General features: G+C 43.2%; 1 protein-coding gene across 2 annotated transcripts in view; it reads right to left on the bottom strand.

Annotated features, from left to right (window-relative positions):
- PREX2 (phosphatidylinositol-3,4,5-trisphosphate dependent Rac exchange factor 2) overlaps positions 1 to 17,686 on the bottom strand; it is a 326,634-nt gene that overhangs the window by 209,767 nt on the left and 99,181 nt on the right. For both annotated transcript variants that reach the window (XM_017341384.3, XM_002710460.5), the window contains exons 9-11: positions 12,062 to 12,211; positions 7,717 to 7,861; positions 649 to 749 (exon numbers count right to left, since the gene is read on the bottom strand). In XM_017341384.3, the coding sequence (XP_017196873.2) occupies positions 649 to 749; positions 7,717 to 7,861; positions 12,062 to 12,211 (396 nt within the window). The remainder of the gene's footprint in view (positions 1 to 648; positions 750 to 7,716; positions 7,862 to 12,061; positions 12,212 to 17,686) is intronic.

The following is a 17,686-nucleotide window of genomic DNA, read 5'->3' as shown; positions in this document are numbered from 1 at the left end:
AAGTTCAAAAACCAAGTTCTGATCACACCTCTCCTTAGTACTAGTTACCAACTCCTGACATCTTGCAGAATAAGCCAACTACGATAGACAAAAGTTTAGAACCTCTGGGGTGCAATGCCTGCCCATCTTTTTTACCACATGCCTCACCCCAGTGTCTTCATTTCCGGAGAGTCACAGAGAACTCTGCTAGCGCCTACAGAGGTCATCATGAACTTCCCCACTACCATGGCTGAATGCTACTATTTCCTCTGGGGCAGGGGAATGCCCTCTTGCCCACCTGGATTCTATCCATCCTACAATGCCTAGCACTAATACCACTTCCTTCATGAAACACTCCCAAATAACTAAACCCCTCCCCACATCCCACAGCCTTGATCTGTATTTTTAACTCCTGCCTGTGCTGTACTTGTTCATCTTAAAGTTAACAAATGTATTATAAATCCATAATCTCTTAAACACTGACCTGCATATATTAGCATATGTAACAGAAAACGTTGAAAACAGTAATATTAGCATGTGTAACAGAAAACGTTGAAAAGAGTAAGCATCCTATAATGTCTAGAATTATCAACTAAATGGATCAAAGGGATTAAGATATATGTAATTTGTGAATATGGAGATTTAAAAAGTAATTAACAAAATAATTACCATGGTGGATGATTCCATTTTCTAATAATGCTTGTCCCAAGTGAACGCCTTCCTCAGGCCTGTGAATCTCTCCAATTTCCAATAGCCATGATACAAATTCACTGCAACAGAAAGCCAGTGGTAAAGTCAGCAACCCTTTCTATGAGGAGACCCACCTGTACCAGGCAATCATAAAGCAACTATACAAAGGAAGTTTCAAAAACACAGGTGTATTTCAGGAGTCATTTTTTCTCATATGTAAAGCCCTTTTTTCTCATTTGTGAGGCCCATAGTCATTTAAGCTGGGCTCTATTCTAGAAAATCCATGTCTATATATTCAGACTTTCCTAAACTACACTTAACCAACTATTCAATTTGTTGAGGCCTCTCATAAACACATAGTGAAAATTTCAGAGTAGCTGTAATTATAAGGCTAACATTATCCACATAAAGGCAAATTTGGGACTAAAGGGAAGGAAGCAGATCCTAAAGATAGTAAAAGACTGAACTAGGTAGAGAAATAATGGCTTACTATAAAGAGTCAAACTATCTTTAGCATGGATTCCCAGGCACAGAGAACTAGTGAGCCTGAAAATTCCAGAGGGAGAGACAAAAAAAAAGAAAAAAGAAAAAAGAAAAAAAAAAAACTGCATGTACCGCATAGCAAGCAGAATTCTTAACAAATCCTCTCACCACACTTCCTCTTCCATAAAGACTCCCACCACTTGGTTTTTCAATTAAATGCTAACTTAGGGCACTGTTGTGAAGGGACCTTTCATATGCAATTAAAATACTAAATCAGGTGACCTTAAAATATGGAAATTAGCCAACTGGGCTTGACCCAATTGACTGAACCCTTTGAAGCAGCGTTTTCTCAAGCTGGTGTCTCAAGAGGAAGTCACAGGAATTAAAAGTGTGAGAAGAAATCCATACACTTCTGCTGACCTTGAAGATGGAAGGGGCCACAGACCAAGGAATGCTGCCTCTTGGCACTGAGAGCAGCCCTTGGCTGACAGTGACCAAGGAAACGGGGGCATCATTCAGCCACAAGGAGCTAAATTCTGCCAAGGACCTGGAGATGCATGCAGTGGACACTTCCCCCACAGCCCAAGGTTAGAGCCCACTTCAGCCATCACTGAGATTTTGGTCTTGCAAGATCCTAAGCGAAGAATCCATCTAAGCTCACCTGAACTTCTGAGTGCAAGTTAATAAATGCTGTTGTTTTAAGTTGTTAAGTATGTGATTACTTGTTATTCAGTACTAGAAAAATAATACACAGAAAAAAAAAACATAAAACTTTTGCTATATTGTTTTTAAATTTTTAATTTTTTTTTAATTTAAATTTTTAAATTTTTGAAATTTTTAAATTACATCATTGTATCTAAAGGGTCAGCCATAAAAAATGCTCCATACATAATCATCCCTCAGAACTGCTGTGGGTGGGAAGGAACAGAGCTCGTGTTTTTCACCATTGCACAGGCAGCCCCAGCATGTAGATAATAAGAATGATGTTTGTAATGCTTAGGAGAGTCTCAGCTATGCAGAAATTTTTCTTAATGATCATGCGGTATCATTAAGAGACCACTAGATACAGAGACATTTTACAAATAGAAAATTTTATCATTTTTACATTTTAAAAAATCAAATAACATTTGAACTTTGACATAAGCTAATCTATTTTAGACTGATTTTCTTTTTTTCACAGAGGTCAGAGAAGTAAAGCTATGCACAGCAACAGGGAATTATTTTTCTATTTATTTCAAAACCCAAGACACAAAATGGCTAACAACAAATAATTATTTGGATATGAGACACTAAAATGAATTATCTAGTCTAAAAATATGCAATGTAGAAAAGTTGTTAAAATGCTTTCCATTCTTTTATTAAGAACCATCCAAAAGAAAGACAATAAGAGAAGAAAGAGTACAGTAGTTAAGAACCTGTACTTTGCAATAAGACTACCTGAATTCAAACCCTGTGTCTGCCCTCACTAGCAGTTAAACCTTGGGCTAGCAAATCTGGCTCTCTAAGCTGTTTTTTTCCAATAACATGGAAATATTAAGAATTTCAATGTCATAGTTCTGTCAAAAGATTAGATGACATGAAGTAAGTCAAGAACTCAGAACAGTGCCTGGCACACAGTGAATTTTTTTTAAGATTTATTTATTTATTTGAAAGGCAGAGTTGCAGAGAGGCAGAAGCAGAGGCAGACAGAGCGAGAGATCTTTCATCTGCTGGTTCACTCCCCAGATGACTGCAACAGCCCAAGCTGGGCTGATCTGAAGCCAGGAACCTGGAGATTCTTCTGGGTCTCTGACATGGGTGCAGGGGCCCAAGGACTTAGACCAACTTCTGCTGCTTTTCCAGGCATATTAGCAGACAGCTGGATCAGAAATAGAGCAGCAGGGACTTGAACTGGTGCCCATATGGGATGGTGGCATTGCAGGTCAGGGCTTTAACCAGCTACACTGGCTTGCAGTGAATTCTTAAAAAACATCGTAGCTGACAAGTGAATCGAGATGGTTCATATGTGGCTAAAGCATTACCTATTCTGATGTCAAAATGTCCCTGAACATGTCTAATTGAAATGAGGGAAAAGTCCATTTAAATAGTTAACCATTTGGAATATGCAAAAAAGGGTAAAGGGATAGCATTGTGGCTTATCATGGCAACTACTCAAGTAATAGGAAGATTGCAGTAACACTCTAGTAGTAACAGATCATTATCCACACAGAAATGACCCAAACATGGCTTATGATGCACAAGTGTCATATTGTTATGGGGAAAGCCACAATAAATATGGCTGACACAACTGAGTCTCCCCTACATTATCAGGTGCTCTGGGAAACACTTTACATATCATCACAATTCATTAGCATTACTGTCGCTCCCCCTCTTCATGGAGGAACGACACAGGACCCTGCCTAGGCTTCATATCCGAGTCACGGCACCATTATGTCGCTCCCCCTCTTCGTGGAGGAACGACACAGGACCCTGCCTAGGCTTCATATCCGAGTCACGGCACCATTATGTCGCTCCCCCTCTTCGTGGAGGAACGACACAGGACCCTGCGCTGTTCTTTCGTCTGCTCGGCCCTCCCCGGGTTTGCTGCTGGTTCTTCCCGGGTTGGCTACTATCCCTTCCACCTCCGTGGAAGGGCAGTTCCCCCTGGCCACATTCCCCACTTCCGCAGGGGAGCGGCACACCGCCGGCCAGCTCTTCTCGGGGGCTGCACAGGTGTTCCTTCAGCTAGATGTTCCCCTTAGATGTTCCTGGTGCATGCCGTCTCTCTCCTCCTTTATAGTCCTCCTCCGCCAATCCTAACTCGGCTGCCCACACGCCGAGTACGCTGCTCTCCTCCAATCAATAGCAAGTCCTACAGTTTATTAGTTGAACTGGAGGCAGCTGTGCGGAAGCTGTTTACTTCTCTCCCAGCGCCATATTGTGGGAGAGCAGATGCATAGAATAAGTCTTAATTCCAGTAACTCAGTCTAGTCCGGTTGCTCCCCACAGATCCCCCTTTCTTTTTATTTTTTGGCGTTGATACGCACCTGTCTTCGGTGTCCCGCGGCACACAGCCTGCTCTACTTGCTAGAGTTGCCACAGGCTCTTACAAGTCCTATCAATCAGGCAAACCGAATCCGGGTCCTCTCTTCGCCATGTTGTGAGGAGGTTTTTAGGCGCTGATGCGTGCCTGTGTTCGGTGCCCTGCAGCGCATGCTCTGGTCGAGCCTGCAGGGGCTTACAAGCCCTATCAGGCAAACCGAATCCAAGCCTTCTCATTGCCATATTGTGGGGAGGCTTATTGGTGTTGATTCGTGCCTATCTTCGGTGACCTGCAGCTCATACTCTGGTCGAGCTGCTTGCTGGTGCTTACCGCCTTAATCAGGCAGACCGAATCCAAGCTCTCTCATTGCCATGTTGTGGGGTGACTTATTGGTGTTGATAATGTGCCTGTCTTCGGTGACCTGCAGTGCATAAGCTGCTAGCCGCCCGCAGGTGCTCACCACTTCCCTAATCAGGCAGACCGAATCCAAGCTCTCACATTGCAGTGTTGTAGGGAGGCCTCTCTATTTCTCTATTTCTCTATCTCCGGGCATTCCTATTTCTCCCATTTTACTTCTATCTTCCAGCATTCCTATTTCTCTCCTTTTACTTCTAAACTTCTGTTTCTCTTATCCCTGCGGCTTCCCGGCGGCGCTCGCCCCGAGGCTGCTTCTCGGCACCACGCCCCGCAGCAGCTTCTCGGCACCTCGCCCTGCGGCAGCTTCACGGCTCTGCGCGGCTTCCCGGCGCCTCGCCCCGCCGGCGGGTTCCCGGCTCTGCGCGCACGCTCCGCGGTCTCCATGCACTTCACGCCCGCACCACGGCCTCGCGCCAGCCCCGCGTTCCCCATCTATTCACGCCCCGTGCTCTCTCTGCACGCAGCGGCTTCCGCGAATGTTTCCGCCACCACCGGCATTCAGTCCAAGTTCCCCGGACTAACCTGGCGAATTTCAACCTGGCGGCCCACGTCTCTGCCTCTGGTTCCAGATCTTCGCCTCTTGCTCCCCGGGGTGACTTGAAGAATTCCAAGGTGGCTTAAGTCTTCACCTCGGCCTGCACTCGCGGCTTCATCCTCCCTAACATTTTTCTCTACCCGGTATGTTTCCTTAAGTTTTCTTCCAACAATATTCCTCTCATTTCTCCTGGCTTCTCCCCACAGTCCATATCCGAGTCCAAGCCTCCTCCAGGTTTCACTTTCGCTTTCAGTCTCCTAGCTTCCCCGCCATAGTCCGCATCCGAGTCTATGAAAGCTTTCACTTTCGCTGTCAATCCTAACTTCTTTCCCACAGTCCATATCCGAGTCTATGCCTAGGCTTTCAATAGCTTCTTCCGGCACCTAGGCTCTTTGCTAGTCTCTCTCTCCGGTATTTTCCCATTTCTTCCCGTTTCTTCCCTCCTAAGTTTGCTATCCGTCCTAAGTTTCCTATCTGAGTCACGGCACCATTATGTCGCTCCCCCTCTTCGTGGAGGAACGACACAGGACCCTGCCTAGGCTTCATATCCGAGTCACGGCACCATTATGTCGCTCCCCCTCTTCGTGGAGGAACGACACAGGACCCTGCCTAGGCTTCATATCCGAGTCACGGCACCATTATGTCGCTCCCCCTCTTCGTGGAGGAACGACACAGGACCCTGCGCTGTTCTTTCGTCTGCTCGGCCCTCCCCGGGTTTGCTGCTGGTTCTTCCCGGGTTGGCTACTATCCCTTCCACCTCCGTGGAAGGGCAGTTCCCCCTGGCCACATTCCCCACTTCCGCAGGGGAGCGGCACACCGCCGGCCAGCTCTTCTCGGGGGCTGCACAGGTGTTCCTTCAGCTAGATGTTCCCCTTAGATGTTCCTGGTGCATGCCGTCTCTCTCCTCCTTTATAGTCCTCCTCCACCAATCCTAACTCAGCTGCCCACACGCCGAGTACGCTGCTCTCCTCCAATCAATAGCAAGTCCTACAGTTTATTAGTTGAACTGGAGGCAGCTGTGCGGAAGCTGTTTACTTCTCTCCCAGCGCCATATTGTGGGAGAGCAGATGCATAGAATAAGTCTTAATTCCAGTAACTCAGTCTAGTCCGGTTGCTCCCCACAATTACAACCATAGAAGACAGTTCAGGTAAACAGCAAAATGCCTTCTTCAATTAGGCCAAGTTTGATTCTGTTCTAACTTTCTAGCCTCATTCCTACAGACACCTGATAGAGGTGGCATATCAGTTGTATCACTAGGCAGCATTGTTTACAGTAAAAATGACCCCAATGGCTGAATTGCATTCATGGTGGGAAGCTGGAAGAGACTCACTTGCAAGTGGGCATGTCCTGATGAGGACACTGGAAGTTATGTCCATGGAGTTCCTATAAGAGACACAGTCCTTTGACAGCCCAGGGCTAGAAGGGCCAGCATGGACTCAGATCAGCAGTTTTCCTTGCACAAGAGTTATCACCCAGGGGCTACCAGCAAAAGCACAGCTGTGTGGCCTGCAATGAGGATCACTCTGAAGAAGGGAGCCCATGGTGCAGGCCGTGAGTATCTACAGCTGTACTGAGTGGGGCACAGAGACTGTGCCTATGGTTGCTTTTGTCATGTGTCCCCACAGCTAGTTAAAAAGATGTCCTGGTGGACATTCCAGGTAAGCACTACAATCATCTCCATGTTCAAAAAGAAACAGAAACATAACCTTCCCAGTACCATGGCTACCCTGTGGTAGCAGCAGGATCTAAATGGGACAGTCTGGTTGCAATTTGGGGTTTTAAACTAGTTACTACTGCAGTCTGCATTATAGAATTGGCATTGGCTATCACTAACTGTATGAACTCCTTAAGCCCCCTAATGCAAAGTTCACGTATCTTTAAAAAATAAAGTTATTTCACTCCTAAGTATGTATTCAAGGATCAGAAATAATGCACAGAAAGAAGCTAGCATAAAGTCTAGCCTAAGAACTACCTGAAGGCAGCTACTGCTCCATTAGGTCCTGCATAGATTGGGCCAGCCAGGGAAATGCACTTACTGCTCTCTGCAGATACCAAACAACGTAGCCTGTGTGCTCTTGCTCGAACCTGGGTGTCTTCTCTGCCCCTTGCTCCCAGCCTGACCCCTCACACAAGCTACCCTTCATCTATCACCCTCCATGCTGACTCCAGCTGTCTAAGTCTGAACCAGTCAGCAGCTTAGTGAGTCTCTTCTCTCTAGTCTTTCCTGGCCTTCTAGATCATTGTCAACTCTGACTTTTGGGTTGTGGATAAACATCCACCCCAGACCAGAAATTTTATCCCCTACAGACAAACTGGCTTGCATGCCTTCTTTGCCTGCTTCTCCTTCAGAACATGGTACATTAGCAACAATGGAAGTCATGGATGGCCTTGGGTTGTCTGGTCATGATCCTGGCAACCTGTCCATTCCCTTATCCTGTTATAGCCCAGGAAATGTTGATTATGGGGAAATATTCAAAAATGTTTAGGGGAGTATTTTTTAAAGAAAATGAAAAAACAATTAAAGGAAAGTTAACCTGTGAGATAGTGAGAATATGAAAGAAATACATGCAGGCAGGCAACCAAACCTACCTTCCAAGAAAGCACTTAGGAAACGTGGTCAGTTTTCTTTTTCTGTCTTTGATGAGGTTTCCTTGTTTGCACATCATTTTATAAAGTTTCTCACCCTGTTCAGAGATCATTACCCAGGTGTCTTGTTCCATTCCTAATTTTAAACCTATCAAAAATGAGGGGGAAAAAAAACAGGTAACTGAAGAAGTCTCTTCATTCATTCACTTGTGCCTTCAATAAACTAGCATTTATTATATGTGTACAAATGTGCTGGGGGTTGTAGATCAAGAAGCTCATGGTATCCTAGGGAGAGTCAAGGCAAGATCCCTAAGGCATATAGCACCTCTGTGAATTGTGCCCAAAGGCATAGGGTGTAGCCAGTGGAGTGTAAGCAGCTGGATCTCAACCTCCATGGACACCAGAGCTAAGCACCCTGGTGCTGTGGACAGGTGAGCCTAAGTAGACAGGGTGGCCTTGGAGACAGCTCAAGGGTTGGGGTGGGGGGACTGTGATACAACGGAGGCATATCCAGTTCTCACTTCCATCTGTGAACTGTTAGGAGAGGTTTCACAAAAAGGCTATGCTTGAGCGCACAACAATGGATAGGTATTTCTAGAGAAAGAAGATGCATTCACAAGAGGCAACTAAGGTCAAGCAACACAGAGGCAGTGTGTACTGGGTTTCAGGTGAGAAGACAAGAAGAGGTGCTCATGGGTTACGGAAGATCCTTGTTCACCCACAGTTTTAACCTACTTCATCGCTTAGGTATTGGGGTTACAGTTATATGTTTTAATCATCCAGAGGGGAAAAGCAGAGGGTTTCAGTTCAAGTCCCTGCAACCATAGGGACCACACAGGGAAAGGTGAAGTAGATAAATAAGCAGGAGGTGCTAGTGAAAGGACACAGCAACTGGCTCACTGTAGGTATGGGGGGTGGTATCTGCCTAGCAGTTAAGACATCCACATTCCACGCTGAAGTGCCTGAGTTGAACACCTCCTGACTCCTGCTTCCTACTATTGAACAACCCTGGCACGCAGTAGTGATGGAGGCTCAAGTAACTGGGTTTCTGCCACCCACACAGGGGGTGGGGTTGAGGTGCAAGCTCCCGGTTTTGTAACTCTGCTCAGCCTCAGCCATTGCAGACATTTGGAAGGTGAACCAGAAAATGGCAGCACACTCTTTCTCTCTCCTCTCCCCACCTCAGCACCCTGTCATATCTGTATCTGCTTCTCAAACAAAAAAGACCACAATTTAAAAATAATCGTAAGTGTGCAGGAGAGAGGAATCAGGATACTTGGCAGGCTCTTGGTGAGAGTACTGAATGGAGGTGGGAAGGCGTATTGCGCAAAGTGTCCAAGGAACAACAAGTCCAGTCAGTCCTGGCAATGTGGAGTGGCATCCAGCAGTCATTACACAAGTATGTGAAGCTCAGGAAAAGGACAAGGCTGGCCCCAAAGATTGAGAAACTGGAAGTGCAGAAGTAGAAGTCAATCTGGTGGAAACAGATAACCCATGCAAAGAATCCGCTTAGAAGAAATCAGTGCCAAAACTGCAATCCTGAGATCACTGACACTTAATCAAGGGATGGGACGGAGGAAGAGCTATTGCAGAAATGAAGTATCTGAATTACTTCCACTCTCCAAAGCTACAAATTTTCCTATGGCTTTATTTATTTTTTACAATGCAGGGGTCAGTAACATATGTCAATAATGGTAAATAATCCCATAAGAATGGAGTATGACAAAGGCAAATATCATAAAGTTTTGTAGAATGTACTTTTTTTCTTTCATTCTCTGTTCTTTCAGATACTTGTCTTGAGTGGATGATAGCCATTCTGAGGGAAAAAGTTCAGCCTGATGAAAAATTCAATTCCCCTTCTGAGTTATTTGCTTGGCTACATGAATTGATTCCAAGATTCAACAAATCTTTAAAAAGTCAGTTATGCATACATAACTTTTATTTTTAAAATCTCTATCTGGATTTTCATCCAAGATCAATCAAAGGACTGTTTGAAAATGCTTTGGAAATTTTCATACAAATGTGTGCTCTGAATACTTTAATCAAGGCAGAAACTTTGTATATTTGTAAGAGAAAACATCTGGAGATGTAAGAAGGCGTTCTCTGTGTTCTGAAATTTCTTTACCAATTAAATGTTTTATTCCTCAAGCTCAGGAAAAGTAATAAACAATGGTAATGCTTCTTAGCAATTAAGAAATCAATTGGTAAACAAACCAGAGAAAACACACCTATCTCCTAGCTGAATTACAGAAATATGCCTTCTTGTAGATAACTTCAAACAAGTGAACAGTATCAGACCAAATATCTTTGCAAATATTTCCTTTTTTGTTATTTTAATTTTATTTTTAATTACCATATAACATTCATATTTATGGAGTGCACTATTTCAATACATATACACAATATGTACTAATCAAATCAGGCTGATCACTATTTCCATCTCCTTATTATCTATTAGGGGCCTTTGGCTCCTCTCTGTCTCTCTCTGTCTCTGTCTCTGTCTCTCTCTCTCTTTTTAAAAATTTACTTATTTAGTTGAAAGGCAGAGTTACAGATAGAGAGGGAGACACAGAGAAATAGAAAGAGAGAGAGAGAGAGAGAGAGATTGATTTTCCATCTGCTGGTTCACTCCCCAAACAGCCACAAAGGCCAGGGCTGGACCAGGCTGAAGCCAGGTAGCCAGAACTCCATCCAGGTCTCCCAAGCGGTTGGCCAGGGAACAACCACTTTAGCCATTTTCTGTTGTTTTCCCAGGCATATTAGAAGAGAGCTGGATTGTCAGTGGAGCAGCCAGGACTTGAATTAGCACCCACATGGGTTGCTGGTTGCAAGTAGGAGCTTAACCTGCTGTACCATAATGCCAGCCCCTGAGCTTCTTTTCTCTAGTTGTTATTTATTTATTTATTTTTGGCTGGAGCGGTGGGTGAGAGGTAGGTATTTGGCCTAACGCTTAAGATGTCTGCATCCCCTATCAGAGTGTCTGGGTTTAATTCCTTGATCTGGATCCCAATTCTAGTTTCCTGCCAATAAAGACTTGGAAAGGCAGCAGATGATGGTGCAAGTAGTGGGATCTGTGGGGAGCAACTTGGACTAGACTGTTACTGGAATTAAGACTTATTCTATGCATCTGCTCTCCCACAATATGGCGCTGGGAGAGGAGTAAAAACAACTTTTACACAGCTGCCTCCAGTTCAACCAGTAACCTGCAGGAGCTGATCACGCTCCTGATTGGAGGAGAGCAGCGTACTCGGCGTGTGGGTAGCAGAGTTGGGATTGGTGGAAGAGGACTATAAAGGAGGAGAGAGACAACATGCACCAAGAACACCTGAGGAACATCTGAGCAGCCCCCGAGAGAGCCGGCCGGCGGTGTGCCGCTCCCCCGCGGAAGTGGGGAAAGTGGCAGGGGGAACCGCCCTTCCACAGAGGTGGAAGGGTCGGTAGCCAACCCGGGAAGAACCAGCAGCAAACCCGGGGAGGGCCGAGCAGACAAAAGAACAGCGCAGGGTTTAGAGTCGTTCCTCCGTGAAGAGGGGGAGTGACAGGGATCCCTGAAAATCTATCTTAAAGCATAAAGCAAAAGTTTCAAACTAGGTTGGGTCAGCACTGTGGCCTAGCAGGTAAAGCTGCTGCCTGCAATGCAGATACCCCATATGGGCAATGATTCTTGACCAGGTTGCTCCACTTCCAATTCAACCCCCTCCTAATAGCCTGGGAAAAGTAGTGGAAGATGGTCCAAGTGCTTGGGCCCCTCCACCTGGGTGAGAGGCCTGGAGAAAGCTCCTGGCTACAAGGCCATTTGGGGAACGAAACAGCAGATGAAAGATCTCTGTGTCTCTCCCTCTGTCTGTAACTGCCTCTCAAATGAATAAAATCTTTGAAAACAAGTTAATTTATATCCAAAGTGCCTGAATCTATAATTAGCAAGCTAACATGTGGTCTGGGAATTGTCAGTGTACTGTCAAATAATAGAGATCAACTGTTGGGCACCCAATGACATGGCAGTATTGTGATGACATCTGTCTTGTAAAGGAAGACTTTGTGACACTGCTTTGGAAATGGCAACAAGAAAGTACAAAGGAAACTGAACACACTGTAAAGCAAGTGAAACTATTTAAAAGACATCACCAGCCATACTATAATTATTTTGCAAACCATATAATGTTTTTCTTTTATTTTAGTAAGAATATTACTGGCACTCAAAACATACTTCAGCAAGAGGATTACATCACACAGTAAATCAAAGACAGCAACATAAAAATTTCCACGTGCTCATAACTCTTCCTCATTCTTTGCTCTCATGCTAAGTTAGAGGCCTAAAAAACAAAATGTGTCCAATGCACACACTCACCTTTTCGCCGCTCTCTTTCTTTTAAAATAGCTTCAAACCATTCATGCTTCTCTTCAGGTGTTTTTGCCATGCACACAAACCATTTATTTTTTGCTGTGTTATGTATCTTCCACCCATTAACAACAATGTGTCCACTGCTATGGAAATCAGCTGGAAATTATCAGATGAAGGTGAGAAAACAAAGCAATGTACAACATTGTATTAATGTGCTCATTCAATACACAACTTTCTAAAGCATTTTAAGTCTGTAAAATCTTTTGTACAGTTTAATATATAATAGCATTTTGCAGAAAAAAGGATATTTTGCAAAAAAAAGATATTTTGCAGAATTAAATGGCTTTTTGCTTTATAAATATTATTATTAAATAATAAATGCATGTATGTTGAAAAACACAAGAATAAAAAATTAAAGAAATTTATACACAGGATGTAGTCAGTGATCAATAATGGAACACTTGTAAGTCATAACACTAATATATTACATAAAATCTAATACAGGGCCAGTGCTGTGGCGTAGTGGGTAAAGCTGCCATCCCATATGGGTGCCAGTTCAAGTCCTAGCTGCTCTACTTCCAATCGAGCTCTCCGCTATGGCCTAGGAAAGCAGTAGAAGATGGCCCAAGTCCTTGGGACCCTGCACCTACATGGGAAGACCCAGAAGAAGCTCCTGGCTCCTGGCTTCCGATTGGCACAGATCCGGCCGTTGTGGCCAACTGGGCAGTGAATCAGTGGATGGAAGACCTCTCTCTCTCTCTCTCTGCCTCTCCTTCTCTTTCTGTGTAACTCTGACTTTCCAGTAAATAAAATAAATCTTTAAGAAAAAAATCCAGTAGAGCAAACTAGCATTCATTTATTCTATGTCCAAATATATTGGTAACATTCCTTTGACATTAAAAGAATAACATTTAAGGATTTTCTTGTCAGTAATCAAACATTCAAAGGAGTCAGATTCATTTTGTCTATCATTCCTTTGAATAATATTCTAAGTTTCAGGGACCAGCACTGTGGCACAGCAGGTAAAGGCGCCGCCTGCAGTGCTGGCATTCCATATGGGTGCCAGTTCAAGTCTTGGCTGCTCTGTTTCCGATCCAGCTCTCTGCTATGGCCTGGGAAAGCAATGGAAGATGGCACAAGTCCTCGGGCCCCTGCACCCGTGTGGGAGACCCAGAAGAAGATCCTGGCTCCTGGCTTTGGATCAGCACAGCTCCGGCTGTTGCGGCCAACTGGGGAGTGAATCAGCAGATGGAAGACCTCTCTCTCTCTCTCTCTCTCTCTCTCTCTCTGCCTCTCCTTCTCTCTCTGTGTAACTGTGACTTTCAAATAAATAAATAAATATTAAAAAAAAAAAAAGAATTCTAAGTTTCAGAGGCTGTCTAGACCCCAAAGAGAAATTCTCTATTACTTACGAAACTGCACAAGAATGAGAACAAATCAATGGACATACTGAACTTATGGACTTAAAACTGTAGACAAACCATTATCAATATAAGGTTGAAACAAACAGAAACTCACTCACAAAATGTTTTCTTTGGGGATGTGTTGACATTTAATTGTCTTTTGTCAATACCTCACCATAATTTTGGGTAAAGGTTCATGTTGGCTTTGAACATGTCCACAGCAAAACCCCCAGGGCAGCTCCCTGCCTGCAGAGCAGATTGGGAGAACAGCAGCGTGACTTGCAAGCGGCCTTTACTTGCACAACAGTCTCTGCAAAGCAAGGATCCCAAGATGGAAAAACATATGACAGAGGCCTGAGTCAGCATCTGCCCCAAATAAAGTTACACTTTTGATTTGACTTCCTTAACATTCATTAAGCAGCAATGGCCATCATACAGGAGGTGGCCACAAAAAAGTTAAAGGCGGTTTAGGGAATGACGTTAAAGCACATTGTTTTATTTTGTTTTGTTGCTCTCAAGTGATCTATATTTAGTAAGTTCTGAATAGAAGCAGTGGTGCTTGGCACTCATTCTCTCATAATTTGGTTCTCATACTCTTCCTTTAGTTCCAAACTCACTATGTATTTTCTGTAGTCAGAGTAAAAAATAAAAATAAAAATCTAAAAATGCATTAACAAGTGATGCTATATAGTTGTGGGGCCTTCCAAACTTCCAGGTTATATTCTAGCCAGGATGGAATTATATGAGACATCAGTCTGTATTAATATGGGTGCCACAATCCCATGAATAATAAATAACTGATGGAGGATTGATTCCCCCCCCATAAAGAATTTACACACCATTTCTGAAAGGAATTTTTGTACTTTCCTTCTGTCTTTTATGTACTTAATGCATATTCATGTTCTGTGAAAGTAGTCGAACTTCATAATTCATGGCAGATATGTTAATGGGCTTTCACGGGAAAATAAAAAGCATTACTTCATAATTACATTATAAGTCCTCATTATTAAGCCATAAAAATGACCAACCAAGTAATTATGATAAGTGAGTAGAAAAACATCAAAAATTTTAAATTGTATATGTAGATAGCCCCCTGCCCTGCAACCTGTCACCTTACAAGACCTGAATCACAATAAGCCCAAAACTTCAGGTTGTCTTTCTCTCTTCTCACACAGGCCACAGTGAGCTAAGTGATCCTTACAATGCAGTTTAATAGACCATGTAGTAACCACACAACATTTACAATGATAAACATTAGACTAATTTGAAATAAACACCATGTGTTCCTCTCACAGAGCACAGGGTGGGCATGAGGTCATGAGCCAAAGTAGCAGGAAAATGCTCCTGATGTGGCACAGGTGTGTGCCCTGTGGCAGCCACTTCTACAACCTGGGCCTTCTTTCCTCGACTCTTTGGGTCTGGTCACTGCCCTCTCTTCCCTCCCTGCTCACTCTTTTTGCATCCGGGCATATCTTTAAGACAAAAACCTTTGGTGTCTCATCAGTGAATCCAGTCAAAACATGTGGACCTTGCTTTAGAGATTCTCTTTAAACTGAGCCTGATAGGCCAGTGCCGCGGCTCACTAGGCTAATCCTCCGCCTGCGGCGCCGGGACACCAGGTTCTAGTCCCGGTCGGGGTGCCGGATTCTGTCCCGGTTGCCCCTTTTCCAGGCCAGCTCTCTGCTGTGGCCCAGAAGGCAGTTGAGGATGGCCCAAGTGCTTGGGCCCTGCACTCGCATGGGAGATCAGAAGAAGCACCTGGCTCCTGGCTTCGGATCAGCGCGGTGCACCGGCCACAGTGGCCATTGGAGGGTGAACCAATGGTAAAGGAAGACCTTTCTCTCTGTCTCTCTCACTGTCCACTCTGCCTGTCAAAAAATAAAAAAATAAACTGAGCCTGATCTATCCAACCAGTTTCATTTTCCGCATGGTTCCAATGTGTGTCCTCATCACTCTTCTTGTATGTGGCTTCCCTGGTTGTACTGTGAACACTTATGGACTCCCCAGGTTGAGCTTCTCACCATGCTACCCACCCCCTCTCTTCCCTTGCTCATTATTAACGTGTACCTCCTCTTCCACGCAGCCATGCCTGACCACTCTGGCCTGCGCATACACTGCCTTTGAAAGTCACAGAATTAAGCACAGAACCAGACAGACAAGTGGGTTTGTAGTTACATGTGACCACTGTTTCAATGTGGAGAAACAAACATCTTTAGCTGAATGTCTGCAAAAACGTACCTCAAATAACAAGTTAATTACTATGCAAATATAACACTTTGGAAGAACACTTTGTATCATATAATAATCTTAAAGGAAGAAAAATATTCATTTTTTTAAATTTTTATTTGAGAGTCAGATAGACAAAGAGATAGAACTCTTATCTGCTGGTTCACTCCCCAAATGCTTACCCACAATAGCCTAGGCTAGGAGAAGTCTCCCACGTGGATGGAAGGGTTGTAAATATTTGAACCACTTCCGGCTACTCCACAGAGCCTGAATAAGCAGTGAGATGGAGTCAGGAGCCAGAGCCTAGTATTAAACTCAGGTTCTCTAGTGTGGGACATGGGCATCTTACCCAACATCTAAACTGCTACATCACATAACAACACCAAGTCCCTTTGGGAAGTTTATATATTAGCTAATTTTTATCATACCAACTTAAAATTACAAGTTATTTGAAATATGTGACTATTTATATTCATATGCACGTGTATTTATATATCCACATACACTCTCACAGTTTTATATATACATGTGCACATATGCTGCTCAACATGTAGTGTACATAATTCATAATGATGTGAAGTACCAGATGTTTTACAAAATAAGCAATTACATCTCATTTATTTCAAAAGATACTGTGATTTATAAATAGCGTCATCATTTTAATCATAGCGCATTGTTCAATATGTTCATTCTTCAAAATAAGAATTAAACTTATCCATAAAGAACGCTCTAAGATCGTGAAAAAGTCCAATTATGTGTTATCCTCAGGAATTAAACAAAATTAACAAAAAATTAAATGTCAACAGAAATTTCCAGGCTTCAATGGATCTAAAATACTAATTGATGGGGAAGACATTCAGTACAGCAGTTAAGCTGCCAGATAAGGCACGTATCTCACATTGGTGTACCTGGGTTCAATTCCTGATTTAGAATTTGGCTACTGATTCTGTTTTTCTGATAATACAGACCCCAGGAGGCAGCAATGTTGACTTACATAGTTGGAATCCTGCCATTCATGTGGGACACCTAGACTGAACCCTTTGTTCTCTGCTCCTACCACCTGGCCATCACACCATTTGGGAAATCAATGTGCTTTAAAAATTAAAATTAGGTGCTGGGTGTCATGGCACAGCAGGTTGAGCCACTGCCATCCATGTAAGCACTGATTTGAATTCCAACTGCTCCACTTCCAATCTAGCCCCCTGCTAATGTGCCTTAGAAAACAACAAAAGATGGCCCAACCACTTGGGCCCCTACCATACACACGGGAGACCCGGATGGAGTTCCAGGCTCATGGCTTCAGCATGGAACTGTGTCAGCTATTGTAGCCATTTGGGCAATGAACCAGTGTACAAAAGACCTCTATTTCTCCTCTGTCACTTTGCCTTTCAAATAAATAAATGTCATTTTAAAAATTAAAATTAAAAAATTAACTTTCCAGAAAGTGTCAAGAATTAAAATTCATTAAACATGGAATACCCAAGTTCAACAGCCTTTAGACACTCATTTCTTTCAAAACAGTAAAATCTAAGGGGCAAGGTTTCCTGAACAAGTCAGTGATTACCTTGAAGCTACACAGTTTGCAAATTCATTACTCTTAAATCAACACAGTTTTGTTTAACAAGGTGGTATTCTGCCAAAATTGATATACTATAAATCTCAGCAGACATGCTAATATCCTTTCAATAAACTTTCATTTTAATATAATGGACAATATCCAAGTATTGTACACACAAGCTAGGAAACAGAAGAAATTATCAGGATTTATTTTCAAATGTCAACAAACCATTATCTGAATTATTTAATACTCGTGTTCTCTTGGTCATCTGTGTAAATGTATAAATTTGCAAGGGAAGTTTTTAAAATTATAGTTTGCTCATATCATGAATATTGACTGTTGAGATGACCAAATTACTTTTTGGAATAAATCTTTGATTTTATTAAATAATAATTAAAATTTTCTGGCATTCAAAATAATAGAAGACATTATTTATGGCAAATA

Source organism: Oryctolagus cuniculus, chromosome 6 (genome assembly GCF_964237555.1).
Source record: "Oryctolagus cuniculus chromosome 6, mOryCun1.1, whole genome shotgun sequence".
Taxonomy (NCBI): Eukaryota; Metazoa; Chordata; class Mammalia; order Lagomorpha; family Leporidae; genus Oryctolagus; species Oryctolagus cuniculus.
This window is presented reverse-complemented; position numbering and strand designations above follow the sequence as displayed.